At 44.5% G+C, this 17,656-nt stretch overlaps 1 protein-coding gene across 1 annotated transcript in view; it reads left to right on the top strand.

Annotated features, from left to right (window-relative positions):
* The window catches only part of VEGFD (vascular endothelial growth factor D), a 35,832-nt gene that overhangs the window by 712 nt on the left and 17,464 nt on the right, over positions 1-17,656 (top strand). Inside the window, exons 2-3 of the mRNA XM_040468297.1 lie at positions 31-216; positions 17,127-17,337. Coding sequence (XP_040324231.1) covers positions 127-216; positions 17,127-17,337 — 301 coding nt within the window. The 5' untranslated portion in view covers positions 31-126. The remainder of the gene's footprint in view (positions 1-30; positions 217-17,126; positions 17,338-17,656) is intronic.

The following is a 17,656-nucleotide window of genomic DNA, read 5'->3' as shown; positions in this document are numbered from 1 at the left end:
GATGATTTGTTTTTCCATGTGAACTCTTAGGGTTTCCTTTCCTTCCGGAGAATGCCTTTTGAAACAGTTTTCTCTAGCTGCCTGATGTCAACTGCTTGGTAATCAGTGGATATTAAAATCTTCAAAATGTACAGACAGTGGGCCGTGGTGAATATTTTCATGATGTCTTATCTGCACCTGGCACAGGGCTCCAGTTACGAACATGGAACGGTGAAGGTAGGTGGCATCATTTTAATGTGATGCAGCTTTTTTTTTTTTTATTGGCTTGTTCAGAGGACTTTCTTTGCCCCTCATTTTCTAGAAAATATAAAAGCGCAGAACGCTCCTCGTAGTGGACAGGATAGATCTTGCATTGCTAATGAGTATTCTGGATCTTAGGCTTACTAAGATTTTTGCCATGCATATTTGAAAATGCTGTTTTTTGTTTTTGGGTTTTTTTCTGGAGATGTAATAGAACATGAATGAGTTTTCGGGACTCTTTGGTTGGGTAAGTTTCTCCTCATATATGCAGATGGCAGAGTGAATTTCTAATGAAGCACTGATTTGTTTTTATGACCCAGATAACTGTGTGAGTCATTTATTCAGGTTGGTGGGAGCAGCAAACATTAGTCAGTTTAGTTAATTTCATTTGTAAATCACAAAACTACAGTACTTTCTACAGATGACTTTTATCTGGTTTTCTAGAATTACCCCTTGCCACCGTCTAGAAAAATATTTTCTTGGAAGTCGTTTGGTTATTTGCTTTTTGAAATGGGTAAGACTCAGCAGTAATTGAATCCTTAGTTCTACAGGCAAGTCTCAGAGCCTGGGGAATTGAGAGTAACACAAAAGAATTAACTGGAATGTTACTGACTGAGCAGTATTTCGCCCAGTCTTATGTATTTTGTAGATTACATTGTTTTCTTCAGCTTTTTATTTTGAAAATGATTTGGATTTGTTTTGAATTAAATAGTGCTAAATTATTCTGGATTTAGGAATTCCTGGCTGCGAACAGTCGAACATGAGCTTGAGTTTCTGTAGCTGTTGTTAAAGACATGCATCTTCAGCAGGTGTGATATCGCCCCCAACAGGGGAAAATTGGTCCTTGGGTAAAAAAAAGTCTTAGTATCAGTCGTATCAAGTACAGATGTCCGTCCGTACAGTGACCAAACACACCTATGGTATGTCTGTAACAAAGATTGAACGCTAGGCTCAGGGGCGGCCACCTGGTGTATCAGTCTACTAATGTCTTTCTAAAGCAAGAAAGTCTCTCTAGCTTTCCAAGAAAAAAAAAATCTTTCTAGCTTTCTGAACTCAAAATGCACTCAGGAGAGTTCCCAGCCATTCAGCCCCACCTCACTGACCGCAGCCCGCCCTCCGTATTTCCCTGCCAGATGGTAAGTAGAAATGAATCCGCTTCTGAGCCCAGGTGACGGCGAAAATTGGACTTGTTTCAAGCAAATAAGACTTTTCAAGGCTGATCACCTTTTTTAAGTCCATAAAACTCAGGAGTCCTTTAGATGTGTTGGGCCTCTGGAAGCTTCTCCCCCTGCCCCCAACACCAGTGTTACTCCACGGATTTTAAAAATGTTTTCATTTTACTTTGAACCGTCACTATATTTGATAGTTACAAGAGGAGATTTGGGATTGTTGGAAAGAAGTCATATTCTTTAGGTTGCTCAGCTCTTTTAAAGAGCTTGCACACCAAGAATTCTTCAGGTGTCCTGGGGACGGTGGGGTTTTAAAATGTTCAAATTTACTGGTAACACATGAACCTAATTAGTGGGGCAGCGGAGGAAACTTTGAATTTGCAGGTGACAGAAGATATGTCCTTGCAAGTGGAAGAGGCAGCACTATATGTAACACCATTAGCAATTTTTCATATAGATCTGAGTTTCTTGTAAAAAGGGAAGGTATGGGGGCATCTGGGTGGCCCAGCGGTTAAGCGTCCGACTTTAGCTCAGGTCATGATCTCACGGTCTGTGGGTTCGAGCCCTGCGTTGGGCTCTGTGCTGACATCTAGGAGCCTGGAGCCTGCTTCGGATTCTGTGTCTCCCTCTCTCTCTGCCCCTTCCCCACTCATGTTCTGTCTCTTTCTCTCTCAAAAATAAACATTAAAAATTTTTCTTAAAAAACTGAAGTTACATATATTGTGGTCAAACCCACCCAACCCCTCGCTAAACTAAATGTTTCTGATGTGAAGGAAAGCTACACCTAGAGTAAACAAGTTTTGGCAGAGATGTGACTGGGTAATGTGAGGGATAAGGAGGTGTATCATGTTGGTTATTAGACTTTTCCTTTACCCCCTTTTTCTTCAGAGAAAATCTAAGAAGAATATATTTCTTAATGTTAATGCTCTTCTTATTTAAATTAAAATTCAGTACGGGGGGTGCCTGGGTGGCTCAGTAAGTCAAGTGTCTGACCGGCTCAGGTCATGATCTCGCATTTCACGAGTTTGAGCCCTGTGTTGGGCTCTGTGCTGACGGCTCAGAGCCTGGGGCCCGCTTCAGATTCTGTGTCTCCCTCTCTCTCTGCCCCTAACCCACTCGCATTCTGTCTCTGTCTCTCTCAAAAACAAACATTAAAAACAATTTTTTAATTAAGTAATAAATAAATAAAAAATCCCAATTTGGACTTGTGGATAAACCTTTACTATAGGACCCTAAGAAAAAAAATAACAGTAATGGTGAATGTTGAACAAGTTCCATTATGGAACCCCTTTTAGGAACCAGCTGATAAAGACATTTTGTGGGACAAAAATACAGTATTTGGATGCATGAATGCTTCCATATAGAGCTTGACATAACAAGATCCCGAGCTGCCAGGCACATTGGCTGGAGGTCCTAGAGAAGTAGGGACACAAATCACAGTGACCTCGTTTCTGAGGACATTAAAAAAAAATTTTTTTTTAATGTTTATTCATCTTTGAAAGACAGAGAGCACAAGCAGGGGTAGGGCAGAGAGAGAGGGGGACACAGAATCTGAAGCAGGCTCCAGGCACTGAGCTGTCAGCACAGAGCCCAATGAGGGGCTTGAACCCACAAACGGTGAGATCATGACCTGAGCCAAAGCCAGACACTCAACTGACTGAGCCACCCAGGTGCCCCTGTTTCTGAGGACATTTTTAAGCATAACTCTTCCTACCACTTGGATGTGACTGAGAGGAGATGAAACGAGACATTTCTTTTGTGGCTTCTATGGTTAGTCCAGTTTTTTCTCTCTCTTGCCACTAGTTCTTATAATCTCTACCAAGATACTAGGACATGATAAACAAGACACCTTGAGGTCTCCCCCGCATCAGGAAAGCTTTGAGCGGTTTGTAATGTCCCAGTTGGTAAAAGATCTCCCTTGCCTCCTGTTGCAATGTAACTGTGTTTGACAATTCATTTACTTCATTGTGGCGAGCCTACTACATCTGGGCACTGATCTCAGTGCTGGAAATGCAACAGGAAAGAAGACCGTGTTTTGACTCTTGTGAACTTCTGTTCCAAGCATGGCGGGGAGAGGCAGGCCATAGCAAATCTCTAACATGTCAGGGGTAGTGCCGTGGAGCAAATCAAGCAGGAGGAGAGACAGAGTGATGGGCGGGGGAGACTTCTCTGATTCGATGTCACTTGTGCAGACCCCTGAAGGAAGTCAGGCAGGCAAAGGCAACCATTGGGCACTGACCATGGGGGAGGACAGGGAGGTGGCTTGGGTGTTTGGGTATCAGCCAGGGGACCAGTGTGGCTGCAGTAGGGGGAGTGGGGGCCACAGCCACAGGTGTTGTTGAGGTTGGAGAAGTAGCCGGGGCGGATCATAGAGGGTGTGGCTGTGTTCCAATAAAACTTTGTGGACACTGAAATTTGAATTGTAGATCATTTCCATGCATCATGAAATCATCTTTTCATTCGTTTCAACCATTTAAAATTGTAAAAAAGAATTCTTAGTTCACGGGCTATAGTAAAACAGGGTACAGGCTGGATTTGGCCCACAGGTCATAGTCTGTCAACCCTGATCTGTATCATTACATGATTTTATTGTCTGCATAGTCTGTGTTGGTACCTGACATTTTTTTCGGACTGTTTATTTTGAGAGAGAGAGAGACAGTACAAGCAGGGAGGGGCAGAGAGAGAATCCCAAGCAGGCCCCGTGCCGTCAACACTGAGCCCGATGTCTGGCTCGATCTCATGAACCGTGAGATCACGACCTGAGCCGAAACCAAGCGTCGGACACTTAACCGACTGAGCCCCCCAGGCGGCCCAGTACCTGACATTTTTCGTTTGTTTGCATATACGTTTATTACTTTGTCATCTTCCACTAGAAGGAAAGCTTTTTGAGAACAAGAACTTTTCTTTTTTTCTTTGTCTCTTCCTTTTGTTTTGTTTTGTTTTGTCTTAAGGAGTTGCTTGCGCTCCCTGGTGTTGGCCCCGCACTGCTGCTGCAGCCCCAGCTGGAGTCCCTCTCCCACTATGGCAGCCACTTGGATGCAGAGCACAGGGCGGCCAGCAGGAGGCAGCAGCTCACCGGCCTCTCCAGTCCTGCCTGCGGGGCGCCCTGAGAACAGGAACTTTGCGTGGTCTACTTCAGTGTCCCAGTCACCTAGCACAAAGCCTGTAATAGAGTAGATACCAGAAAAGGTATAGACTGACTGATGGACAAGGCCTGTAGGATCTTGAGATACCCAGGTTATAAATTGTGGCATGAAGCAGTCTCCAACGTCTGCTCTCACTGTGGCTTGTCTGATTTCAGTTTTTTACAATCTGAAGCGTTTTTGTTTGTTTGTTTGTTTGTTTTTGGTAGTCTCTATGCCCAACATGGGGCTTAAACTCACGACCCTGAGATTAAGAGTTGCCAGGAGTGCCTGGGTGGCTCAGTTAATTGAGCGTCCGAGTCTTGATCTTGGTTCAGGTCATGATCTTGCGGTTTGTGAGATTGAGCCCCATGTCGGGCTCTGCACTGATAGCTCAGAGCCTACTTGGGATTCTCTGTCTTCCTCTCTCTGTCCCTCTCCTGTTCACTCGCTTGCTCCGTCTCTCTCCCTCTCAAAATAAATAAATAAACTTTAAAAAAAGGTTGCATGCTGGGGAGCCGGGGTGGCTCGGTTGGTTAAGCGTCCAACTTCAGGTCATGATCTCACCGTTCGTGGGTTTGAGCCCAGTGTCAGTGTAGAGCCTGCTTGGGATTCTGTCTCTCTCCCTGTCTCTCTGCCCCTCCCCTGCTCATGCTCTCTGTCTGCCACTCCCCTGCTTGTGCTTGCTCGCGCTCTCTCAAATAAAAAGTAAACTTAACCTGAGCCAAAGTCCAACACTTAACTGACTGAGCCACCCAGGAGCCCCAAGCTCGGATTTTCACATCTCATATTAACTTCTACCATGCTGTTTGAGGTTATATTATTATCATTGGGCACAGGAGCAAACCTCAGGCCTCAGAAAAGGGATATAAAGAAAAAAAAGAAAAAAAAAAGTAAACTTAAAAAAAAAGTCACGAGCTCTACTGATTGAGCCAGCCAGGCGTCCCCTGAAGCATTTTTGATAAGACAGCATATTCACCCTGTGCTGTTTTCCTCGGGGTGAGAGAGGGTTCACGTGTTGCTAGGAAAGAATCCTGCAGTGTCCTTTTAGCCACAAGCCCTTCTATAAGGTGCTCACTCCTAGGAGCCAGTTATAGAAGACGTCACCTCCGCCCATATTCTAGCCTGCTGGTCACAGAAAGGGAGATGGGCAAAGCTGTGTGGGGCCACATGGGTAAAACATGGACGTCGTGATGATTTCTTTCATCTTTGAGATCCCTGAGAAGTGCTGTCTGTGTTTTCATCTGGTGATTTGTGGTTTGTGGACACGTGCTAGATCATGGCAAAGTACTCCGGCCAGATACTTTTCAGTCAACCTAGGCCATGCTGTGCCGCAGTAACAAGCAACCCCCAGACTTTGGTGGCTCATAAACAACTGAGACTTACTTATGGCTCATACCACACGGCCGTCCCAGCTAGTTCAGGGTCAGCTCCACTTCGGGATGAAGCTGGCTGAGCATCCACATCTTGAATGTCATTAGTCACTGAGACAGAGGGCCAGAGAGCCCTGGAGAGTCTTCTCCTGGCAATTAAATGCTCTGGCCAGGAAGTGACCTGTTACCGCTTCTGGTCACAGCCCCCTGACCGACTGTTCCATCCAACCACAGGGGAGCAGGAGATGCCATCCTTCCATGTGCTCGGCAGATAGAAAGCTGGAAATATTTGGCGAAGGGTATTAATGACTAACATACCTGTGATTGCTTCTCAATGTTTCTGAACTTATCTGTGAGGTGGCAGACAATCATGGTTGGATACTGGGGTAGAATCGGGGAAGGAAGACCCTTAAGTTTATTTCTGCTGTTCAGGAGTAGGCTCCTTTTCCCTGGAAAAAGGAAGGCTATCCATGCAGCTCAGTAGATATTTGTGGAATGTCTACCACGTGCCAGGCACATGAGTGGAAATGACATTTTTATAAAATAAAGATGTCTTAGTTATTTTCATGTCTTACCAGCAGCCAAGAGGTTCATTTTGGCCTGTGGGAAGGATCATTTTAACACCTAGAGCTTTAATAATGTAAATTTTCATGAGTCATTTTTTTTGGTCATTCGTTGTTACCTAAATAACTATAACAATCACGTGTTGGAGAAAAGTGCTGCGTTCCTGAAATCTAGGTTTGGCCAAAGTTGATTCTGGAGAGAGATCATGACATTTGTGGAATATTGCCAGGGCGAATATTTTGTTGTTGCTTATGGTTCCATTCTGGAGAGAGTTAAGAAGGGTGTAATTTTGACTGAATGAATGCCCTGAATTCTTTCTAAATTAAGATCTCCTCAAAAAGAACAGAGTGGGAAGAAAAAGTAAAAGCAGCCTCTGCCATGGTGTGCTTGGTTCACAATTACAACATCGCCGCAAGACTGGGGATCCTTGGGCATCTTAGTGCAGAGGATATTGGCGAGGAAGAGAAGGAGAGCCATGGAATGTTGATATGGGACCGCTGCATCTTTGGAAGAAAGGAAAAGGGGGCATACTGGGCTGACTGCCGACAGTACGGTGGGGCCGCCTGGCCAAAAGGACACGAGGTTTTGCATAAAGATCTTGTGCCCGTCCGATGCATCGTGTCACACTTAGGCTGAAATAGGGCTCTAGCAGTTAACTGTCACTGCCATAATGCTGTGTAACAGACGAAATTTCGCTCCGTGTAACAGACCGAATTACTGGCTTCAAATGTCAGTAACCTCTTCTCACTCATGTTGCTGTGGGTCAGCTGGGAGTCACAATCAAGGCTCAAGCCATCGGTTGAATATGGGTCTGCCCCACATGCCTCTCATCCTCCTTGGATCAGCGGGTTAGCAGAAGCAGGTAGTTGTAATGGCAGAAATGTAGCAGTGTGCCCTCCTGAGTACATTTCAGTACTCTGTGTCATGTCTTGTAATATCCCATTGGCCAAAGTAAGTCTCATGGCCCAATATCAATAGGACTTAGAAAGGTATTCCCCCCTTTTGGGGGGCAGCTGTGCAATTGTTTTTAGCCAATGACCTAATTACCATGAAGGCTTTGAGTTGTTTCCTCATGCACTGGGCCCTTGAGCTTTGAGATCAGTGATAAAGAAACTATAATGGGAATATATACTCTTGGGATTATTCAGAGCACCCTTTGAGCTTTGCCATCTAAGCCCATCCCACATGCATCTGCCTCACGTTTCCTCATCACAGATGTATCAGATGGGAGCAGAGGCATTTGATTAGAGTGTGGATTTAAAACATATGAAGGGGGCATAAACATCTCCCCAAATGCTAAACCATTTGGCTGGGGAGAAAACCACCAACAGTAGTCATCAAATTGGAGGATGTGGAGGTCCCAGGCATCTTAGCCCTCCAGTATCCCCTTAAAATACCCAAATGGCTATGTACACACACAGAAATGCATGCGCACATGTGCGTGCACGTGAGCGCACACGCACACACGATTTCCTTGCATTTGCAATTCCTTTCCTTAGTCAAGTTTAATTAAACACCCTAGGTTTCTCATATGTATGCATTTCAATACAGAACTGTGTAAGCGAGAGAGCCACCGGGAGCATGAGGCCCCCAGATGGCCAGGTTCCTCGATTTCAGAGAAGCAGGACCAGGCCCTTGGCTGGCTCCCTCTGAGAAACCCCAGCAGTAATTACTAGCAAGCATGCATTCTCCTCCCTGCCCTCAGTTGATGCGCCCTATTCTAGTAGGTACCATCTGTTCCAGGTAAGGCCAGACCATCATAACAGAATGCAAAGGGTTAAGAAGTGGGTTGTTTCTCATCTGTCTATAAAGACATATGTAAAGCCTGAACAGATTACTTTGAAATTGGCCTTTCATCTGAAAATACCTTCAAGAAGTGTTAGGAAGAAGAAGGAGAAGGAGAAGAAGGAGAGGAAGGGGGAGGAGGAGGAGGAGGAGGAGGTGGAGGAGGAGAAGTTTGTCCTTGATTTACCCTGGAAAGGTTTTTCTCTTTTAAATTTTTATTTACTATGATTGAAGTTTCCCCGTCCTGTTCTTTTCAAACTCCCCTCTCTGGTTACTCAGGGAAATCAAAGCCATAAAACACAGACCCCTGCACTGCAGCACAGGACCTGATGCCCCACCCCTGAGAAAAGGAAGAAAACAAGTTAACTTTACTGAGTGCTGACTCCATGCCTGACCCTTTCCCACATATGACCTCGTGTGATCTCCACATCAGCTCTCTGAGTTGAGCACGCTTAGCCTTGCCATCTATAAACGAGGAAGCCAAGCCTTAGAGAAGGAATAATTGACCCTCAGTCAAATAGCTAAAAAGGAGCAGTGCCTTGATTCAAAGGCAGCCTACTTTATTTTTTGAAGTATTTTTCCCTTTTGGTGTGCTTTTCTATGAATTTTAACACATGTATAGATTTGTGTAACCCCCACCATACTCGGGATAGGGAAACATTCATTTAACCTATCCTTTTATAGTCATACCCTCCCCCCAACCTCTGATCTTTTCTCCATGACTATCATTTTGGTTTTTTGAGAACATCATAAATGGAGTCCTCCAGTAACTAACCTTCTGAGATTGGCTTCTTCCACTGCTGATGCCCTACAGATCCATCCAAGGTGCTGCATGGACCAGATCATTGTGTTTTCTTGCTAAGTGGTATTTCACAGGATGGATGGAACCATTTGTTTAACCACTCACCCATTGAAAGACTTATGGGTTCTTTCCAGTTTGGGGATTCTTTTTTTTTTTTTTTTTAACTTTTAAAAATATTTATTTATTTTTGGGAGACAGAGACAGAGCACCAGTGGGGGAGGAACAGAGAGAGAGAGGGAGACACAGAATCTGAAACAGGCTCCAGGCTCTGAGCTGTCAGCACAGAGCCGACACGGGGCTCGAACTTACCAACCATGAGATCACAACCTGACCTGAAATCGGACATTCAACCGACTGAGCCACCCAGGCGCCCCTCTAGCTTGGGGACTGTTATGAAGAAAGCTATTATAAACATTAGTGTAAAGAGTTGTATGTGAACCCTAAGTCCTCCTTTATCAAGAGCAAATTCCCAGGAGTGTGACTGCTCAATCATATGGTGAGTGTATGTTGAACTTTGTCAGAAATGGCCAACATGTTTTCCAGAGTGCTCTCCCATTCAAAACCGGTCTCGAACAATTCACATCCATGTGGTCCCCTCTCCAGTTAGCTGTGGTCTATGATGTCAGGCAAAGCTTCCTGTCAGGGGATGTTATTTTCACTTGGGAGCTATGGGAAGCAGAGTCGGAAAACTTCATTTGGACTCAGCAGTCTAACATGGCCTGGGTAGATTCCTTGACACATGGGAGAGCGAGAACAGGGATTGAGGGGGCAGGGGAAACAATATTTGTGGAGGACAGCTGGGAATATGACTGTGCAACACAGAACCCAAACCAGGAAAATTCTGGGGGTTTTGGCTAAGCCTTAGACATTTCGTTAGAGATGAAATGCAAAATGCTCTCTCAGCAAAACAGAAGTTCCTAAGAGGTGGAGGGAGCACAGAATTATTTGCATTGCAACCTGACCCACTTCCCCAAACCTACTGCAGAGGGAAGGTGCTGACTGCTGTGATGCCTCTGAACTCCAGTTCTATTACTGTGGCCCCAGGCAACACTTGTAAATCCCTAAGCAAAGTCTTGTGAAATGTGGTCTCTGCATAGCTCACCCAGAAGCTTCTGGATTTTCCCAAGATATAAATCCTATTCACTCCACCTCCTTATTACCACACTTCCTGAACACATTGCCAACATGGTGGACAAAATAGCATCAACAGTTAGTTTTTAAAAGGCTGGGAATCGTAGACTCAACGCTGTCAAGAGGTCCAGAGAGGAATTTTGCAGAGCTGGTCTGTTTCCATATCTAGAACAGGATTCTTAATAGCATGGGACTGGATGGCCTAAGAAAAGCTTTTCATGGCTCTTTGAGGCAAGCAGTCAAGGGCTCCACTCCGAAATTCCTCACTGAACGTCTGAGAGCTCGGAGCCAGGATCTGAGCCTGGCTGTGGACCCCAAGCCATATTCCTCCTACCTAGGCATCCATGTTTATACTCCTCATTGATATTTTCTTTCAAATACTTTTATGGACCACCTTGTGAAAAGATTGCAATGTACACCTCCCTGTTGAATTCCAGTAAGTTAAAGCACTACCTATTATTTTTTATTCTGTTTTGAGAAATGGGTTGTTTTGAGTCCTTGGGAGTTTGAGAAGCAATTTACTATGTCATTTAGGATGGTCTCAGGCAGGAAAGGCAGCTGACTGCACGCTCTTTTGTCTGGAAAGGGTTATCATTGGTCTTCAATCTTGAAAAAGTCATACAGGTTGGGGGCTGGTAGTCAGTCAGATGACTTAAGAAAGGCTTTGGAAATCCAGTTAATCAAGATACTTAGGCAAATACTTTGAGTCCAAGGTGTAACCCAGAAGAGCTTAAAGAGTAGGATTATTTCTCAGCGTGCATCTACCATTTATTCCCTACTGCATGGACTTGTACTTACTTACCTCAGGCACTAACCAGAGTCCTTGGACTTAAACCAGCATGCACCATCCTCCAAATGAGTGGTTGTCATTAAAATCACTTGGGAAGATTTTTAAAATAAATTTTATTTTGAACTACTCGGAGATTTACAGAAAAGTTTCAACGATAGTAAAGAGAGTTCCTAGGTACTCCCACCCAGCTTCCCCTAAGACTAGCAAACACTCAGGAAGTTTTCTTTAAAAAAATTCCTGATGGCAAAGCTGCGGCCCAGACCCATAAAATGAGAATCTCTGAGGATGGGATCCCAAAGCATCAGTATTTCTTTGAAGCTTCTTCCCAGGTAGGTTCAAGGCGAAGCCGAGGTTGAGAACCTCTGTTCCCAACCCTTACTTCTCCAAGTGTGGTCAGCCAACCAACAGTATCGCCATCACCCCGGAGCTTGTTAGAAATGCAGCATCCTAGGGGCACCTGGGTGGCTCAGTCAGTTAAGCGTCTGACTTCGGCTCAGGTCATGATCTCACGGGTTGTGAACTTGAGCCCCACATGAGGCTCTCCACATTCAGCGCAGAGCCTCCTTCCTGCTTTGGATCCTGTCTCCCTCTCTCTCTGCCCCTCCCCCGCTCGTGTGTGTGCTCTCTCTCAAAAATAAACAAACATTAAAAAAGCCTCCTAGGTTTCACCCCAAACCTCCTGCATCAGAATCTGCATTCTAACCAGAGGGCCCGGTGATTCATGCACACATTGTTTTGAGAAGCACTACTCTATACAAAACATTAAACAGACCACACAAGCCTAGGCTGAATTGCTATTTGTCAAAGGCATGTGTGTATTTATTACTCGTAAATTTCCTCATCAGATATGTGCTAAGTGCTTATTATGTAAAAAGGATGAAGCAGACATGTTCTACCCACAAAGAGATCACATTCTCGTAAGGGAAATGCAATGTGTTCCTAAATGATATCGTCTAACTTAGGCACATCATAGCTTGATCGAACAAGCGGCACTGGCTTTGGACTTGCAGAGAGGACACCCGGAGGAAGACACTTATAGGTGAGGTAGTTTGAACAAGTGAACAATCTCTGGGTTAGATTTTCTATAGCGTACAATGAATCATTTTTTTCCACTTATTTAATACCTTTCTATGTAGCTCTTACCATTGCTATATAAATAAGACCCATCGTCACTGCTGCCCTTACAACCCGGTGAGGAAGACCAACACTAAGCAAGTAAGGACACAAGTGATTCATTAGTGTCAGTGGTGGTAGGTGCTGGGAAGGAGAAAAATGGGGTGCTGTGAATCCATGCGACTTAGGGACGGGACCCAGGCAGGGGTGGGAGCTGTGGGAGAGCCTCTTTTCCCTGAGTAGGTAACATCTGGCCAAGAAGGGTTCCACTGGACAGGGAGGGAGGGCGCCAAGCAGAGGGGGCGGCATGGACCACGGCGAGAGCAAGAACAAAAGAGCAAACCCGCGGAATGGATGCTTACTAATACTCGGCTCTCTGGTGTTTCCCACTGCCTCCTGAACTGGTACAAGTAGCCTGGCCTTCGAGCTTCCAGTCCTTCCTCTTTTTGGTTTTAAATAATTATAGCGATACACAATCTACATACCATAAAAGTTACCCATGCACCTGTTTTAAGTCATTTGATAATTTTTAGCAACTTACTGAGTTGAGCAGCCATCATCTACGTAAGATCCCTTGTGCCCCCTTTTACAGTTAACCCTCGTTTCCATCCCAGCCCCAGGTGGCCAGTCATCTACTTTCTGTCTCTTGGGAACGACCTAGGAGTGCGATGGGTTGGTCATATGGTAAATTTATGTTTAACTTTTTAAAGAACTGCTGAATCCTATCAACAGTGTAAGAGGGTTCCCACTGCTCCGCCTCCCCAACAACACTTGGTGTATTGTCAGTCTTTTTGACTGTAGCCATCCACATGGATGTGACGTGGTACCTCATTGTACCAACCTCTCCCTCATCTTATGTGCCAGTCTTCCCACTCTTAAACTTGGCTCTGTGCCCACGGTGGCCCTCCCACTGATCTTTGCACTGTGGCTCCTTGATATCCCCCAATCATGCCTTTGTTTACTCTTTGAGTATGTTCCTTGACTAGATATTTTTGAGGAGGAGAGGGGACAGAGATTTAGAATTTAACTTAGTAGGCGTCCACGAGGCCTTTGATTTCCCCACAACGTGGACTCTTCCAAGTTCCTCCTACAAACCCAGCCGCCATACTTTTCCGAACATCTTGCCTGCCATTTCAGTCACCCTTGGCCCAGGTTACTGACCAAGCCCGAGCTGTGGAGATGCTCATGCTTCCTCATGGGAGAGTGCCATGTGAACTTGGGGGTTAACAAGAGGAGAAATGGCTACCTTCCTATTGTAGTGCAGAAAACAGTGTACATTCAAATAAGAGTAAAATCTTGTTACAAAGACTTTAAGTCTCACATCTTCGAAACTGGCTTGTGGTGGCCAGGACATCAGAGAATGATTTGTTATCTAGGAGTGAAATTGCTAATAGTATTGGATTAATTATCACACACACAAAAAGGTGCTACTGTAACAAAAAGCAGAGATCTGGTAACCCTGCTTCACTTCCTTCCTCTTGCTGAGTACTTTCTAATTATTTTAGTTTTGATTAGGGGTTCCACTAGAAAAGAGGGAAAAATCATGATTAACGTACTTGACAAATGTTTGGTACTTAAAACCACTGAAACCAATGGCTTATATATACATTTGGGATTATATTCACACCTTGTGATTTTAATTTTTGTCTTACCCAAGCAGATAACAACGTTAATTACACAAAAATCAACTAGTGCAGAAAGTCTATTGGAAACCAACAGCCAGCCAGCCATTTTTGACCCTTTGTAGACGTATCCCCCGATGAATTGTCAGGTGTCTGCTTACGTTGAGTTGTATTTATGTATAGTATTTCCGCTTGCAATAGCAAAATGACTGTCTGCAATATCTCAGCTATTTCAAACTAGATTTTAAATTATGAGGCTTGAAGTATGCTTAAACAACTCTGAGTACTTGAGTAAACACTGCATGTTTTATGATGAGGCAAGTCCTATGAGCCATTTCAGTACCTTTAATTCAATCCAGAGATTTGATATTTTCTCCTGAGTTCTCAGTTGGATAGTTTAAAAACATTTCTGAGATTGAATTGAAATCTGTAAGAACTGTGAAAACGTACATCTTTCTATGTTCATGGATGGTATTGAATGAAACTTGCCTCAATAAATAAAAATTCTTTCAATATAGTACAATTTTTAAAACCTATAAAAAGCTATTGGATTGGTTTCATTATTTTCATGCGGAAGCAATGATGTAACAAAATGTATTTCAGAGATTAAACTGTGAAGAGGCGATGAATAATCAGGAAATGGGAGGCCATTGACAAATGGGCCCTGATGGAGAATCAATGAATTTCAGAGTTGCTTCAAGACATGAGCAATTATTCAGTTTCATCCCCAGATTTCCTAGATGAAGAGGCTGTGGCGTGCTGCTTAAATTTGATGCCGGTTCCACAAACCCTATCTTTGTTCTTCAAGCTTCCTCTTCCCCTCACTCCCAGAAAATTGCCCTGATTTAAATTTCACAGCCAAGTGAGAGATCCTAGATCCCAGGCCGTCTCGCGGTGCATAAACCCATGTCATTCTCTATAAGCCTATTTCAGAAGGGGACCCTCTCATCCATTCATCCATTTATCTCTGCAACTTAGGTCAAACCAGCACCTCTGCTTTCTCTCTCCTGCATGTGTGTTCGGTGTCTTCCTCTCTGTTGCCTCTTTTCCTCAAGCTTATAAACATGTTCAAGATTCTCCCCTTTTGTTAAACACACACACGTTCATATCTAAACTTCTGAGCAAGATGACCTTCCCAATTCATGGTTTGAGGTCTTTTATACTCCATAGCAATTATAGGTAAAATATAAAATTGATCAAACGATCATAAACATCGGCAGATGGCAAACATGTGCAGAAATGGTACCAAAACGTGAAGCTGAAAAGATCAACACATCGTACACCTTAAACTTACACCATGCCGTGTGTCAGTTGTATCTCAGTCCAAATAAACTTTTAAAAAACATGAAGCCGAAGCTGCCGAACTGATGCACTCTGGGTCTGGAAGGTGGAGGCCAGGTGCAGGGAGCAGGCTGAATTAGGCCAGGGAACTGTAGTTTGACAGTCCCTGATGTAGAATAGGAATCAGTGTTTATATTTTCATATATATCCCTCCAGGTAGTATATATATAATTTCACATGTATATATATATATATATAATTTTACATGTATGATTAATTAACAATGATTGTTTATGTATACATACACGAAGGATATTATACACAAATTATTTTTTTAATGTTTATTTTGAGAGTGCACACACACAAGTGGGGGATGGGCAGGCAAAGAGAGAAGGAGAGAGAGAGAATCCCAAGCAGAGCCCGACACAGGGCTCTATCCCACAAACCTCGAGATCATGACCTGAGCCAAAATCAAGAGTCGGTTGCTTAACTGACTGAGCCAACCAGGCACCCTCACGCACAAACAATTTTAAAATATATAAAAACCGAATCATACATGACTTGACCACACTTGCTCTTCTGAGCACCCCGCTTTTGGACAACACTCTGTACCTACCATCATATCTAAAAACAAAAAGTCCTCCTAAAACTTTGATTATTGATGCAGATTTTAACTAAAGTTTTTCAGGCGCAGTGGAGGAGGGTGTACATCACACCACTCGACGCAAGGCTTCCTGAAGGTTCCCTTTGCTCAGCTCTCCTTCCCCACCGTTCCTTCCCCTGTAGCAGGCAGCCGACACCCATCTCTTCGTCCTCCCTCCTCGGCACCACCCTGCAGCTGTCCTGGTCCCTTGGCTCCCCCCTCACCCAGCTCTAAAAATCCCCTCGGCCCGCATATCCCAGCTGCCCAGGAAAACAAAGATCCAGTAAGCGTAGGCTCAGCAGGTGAAAATCTGGGTCCCTGACGATAGACAGACTGCTGTATCGTTTCTCCAGCACATCCCAGGGAGGAGCTCAATTCATTCTGTCCCAATGTACGTCTACATCACTGGTTTTGATGACCACATGGTATTTCATTGTATGTATGTATCATATTTGTATAACCAAGCCCCTTATTTTGAACAATTTGCCGTATTGGTGGAGTCTCACACATCCATGCGTTGTATCAGCCAATACGGTCCGTGTAGTTGGGCAGAAAGCAAATTTTCAACATAAACTTTGGAAGTGTATTTTATCAGAAAAAAAAAAAAGATGCCTTCGAAATAGTGAACGGGAATAGTGAAAGGCTCAGAGGGTTAGAAGTTAGAAAATTCAGGTTATCAAGGTCTTAAAACCTTTCTTTCCTGTGGGACTATAGGCAGGGTCCCCAGGACTTTGTGGGCCAGCTTCTCAGATAACAGAGATGAAAGCAATGGTCATCGGCTCCTGTCACAAAAACAGTGTGATTTTAAAATCCTTACTAGTTTTCGGTGGCTGTTGTACCAAACTACTGCAAAATTGGTGGCTTAAAACAATAGACCTCTATTCTCTCAGCGTTCTGGAATCCAGAAACGTGAGATGAAGGTGTAAGCAGGGCTGTGCTCCTTCCAAAGACTCTCGGAGAGAATCCTTCCTTGCCTCGTCCAGCTCTTGGCAGCCCCGGGCCATTCCTGGTTTGTGGCTGCATTACTTTAACTTTTGCCTCCGCCTTCACAAAACCTCATCTGTGTCCATGTCTTTCCCTCGCTCTTAAGAGGACGCTTGTCTTTGTATTTGGGTCCACCTGGATAATCCAGGATGATCTCATCTCATGATCAGTAATTACCTCTGCAAAGATCCTTGGCCCCAGTAAAGTCACACTCCCAGGTTCTGGGATATAGCATTTCGAAGTCCACCATTCCAGCCACTATGGTACTGTTTTTAAATGTCCCGAGAAACCAGGGGAATCATTTTTTTTTGATTCAATCATCAATGAGCAGCATGTGAATCAAAAATACTCGCTAGTAGTTTTCCTAGGTACCGGTGTACATTTGAACGATCTCTCTAATTTCTTTTCAGCTCCATTTACATCTTTAAGGGTCGGCAATGTGGGCCGTCAGGACACACTAAAACTTTAGTAACTGGCTTTGAAACCAGTATTTTTGTCTGTTGACAGCGGGCGTCTCGGTCAACCTTAGAACGGTCTGAACAGCAGATCAGGGCGGCCTCCGGTTTGGAGGAGCTGCTGCGAATCACACACTTCGAGGACTGGAAGCTGTGGAGATGTCGACTGAAGCTCCCGAGTTTGACCGGCACAGACTCCCGCTCGGCTTCCCATCGGGCCACCAGGTTTGCGGCCACTTTCTACGACCTTGAAACCCTAAAAGGTAGGCGCGCGCGCGCGTATGCACGTGTGGCCAGAAGCCAGTTCTGCAGTGTGTCAGATACTAACACGTGCACCAGCTTCTTCCAAGGGTCTGAGGAGGGCAGGCGCGGGTCCGGGAGAAGAAACGGGGTGCCTGATTTCATAGCCTCGGCGTTAGCAGAGAACCCTTGTTTCCTACGTTGATTCTGCAGAGAAATATATGCAACATGATTTTGAGATCGAAAACCGATGCAAGAGAACACTTTAAAATTCGCAACTATATTTTAACTCAGAGATGCCAGGGCAAAACAAACCTAGAAAGACCATTCTTCATAGAGAAA

Source organism: Herpailurus yagouaroundi, unplaced genomic scaffold, assembly GCF_014898765.1.
Source record: "Herpailurus yagouaroundi ecotype Mexico unplaced genomic scaffold, PumYag 67690, whole genome shotgun sequence".
Classification (NCBI taxonomy): domain Eukaryota; kingdom Metazoa; phylum Chordata; class Mammalia; order Carnivora; family Felidae; genus Herpailurus; species Herpailurus yagouaroundi.
The sequence above is the reverse complement of the archived record's forward strand: the minus strand, read 5'-3'. Positions and strand labels throughout refer to the sequence as shown.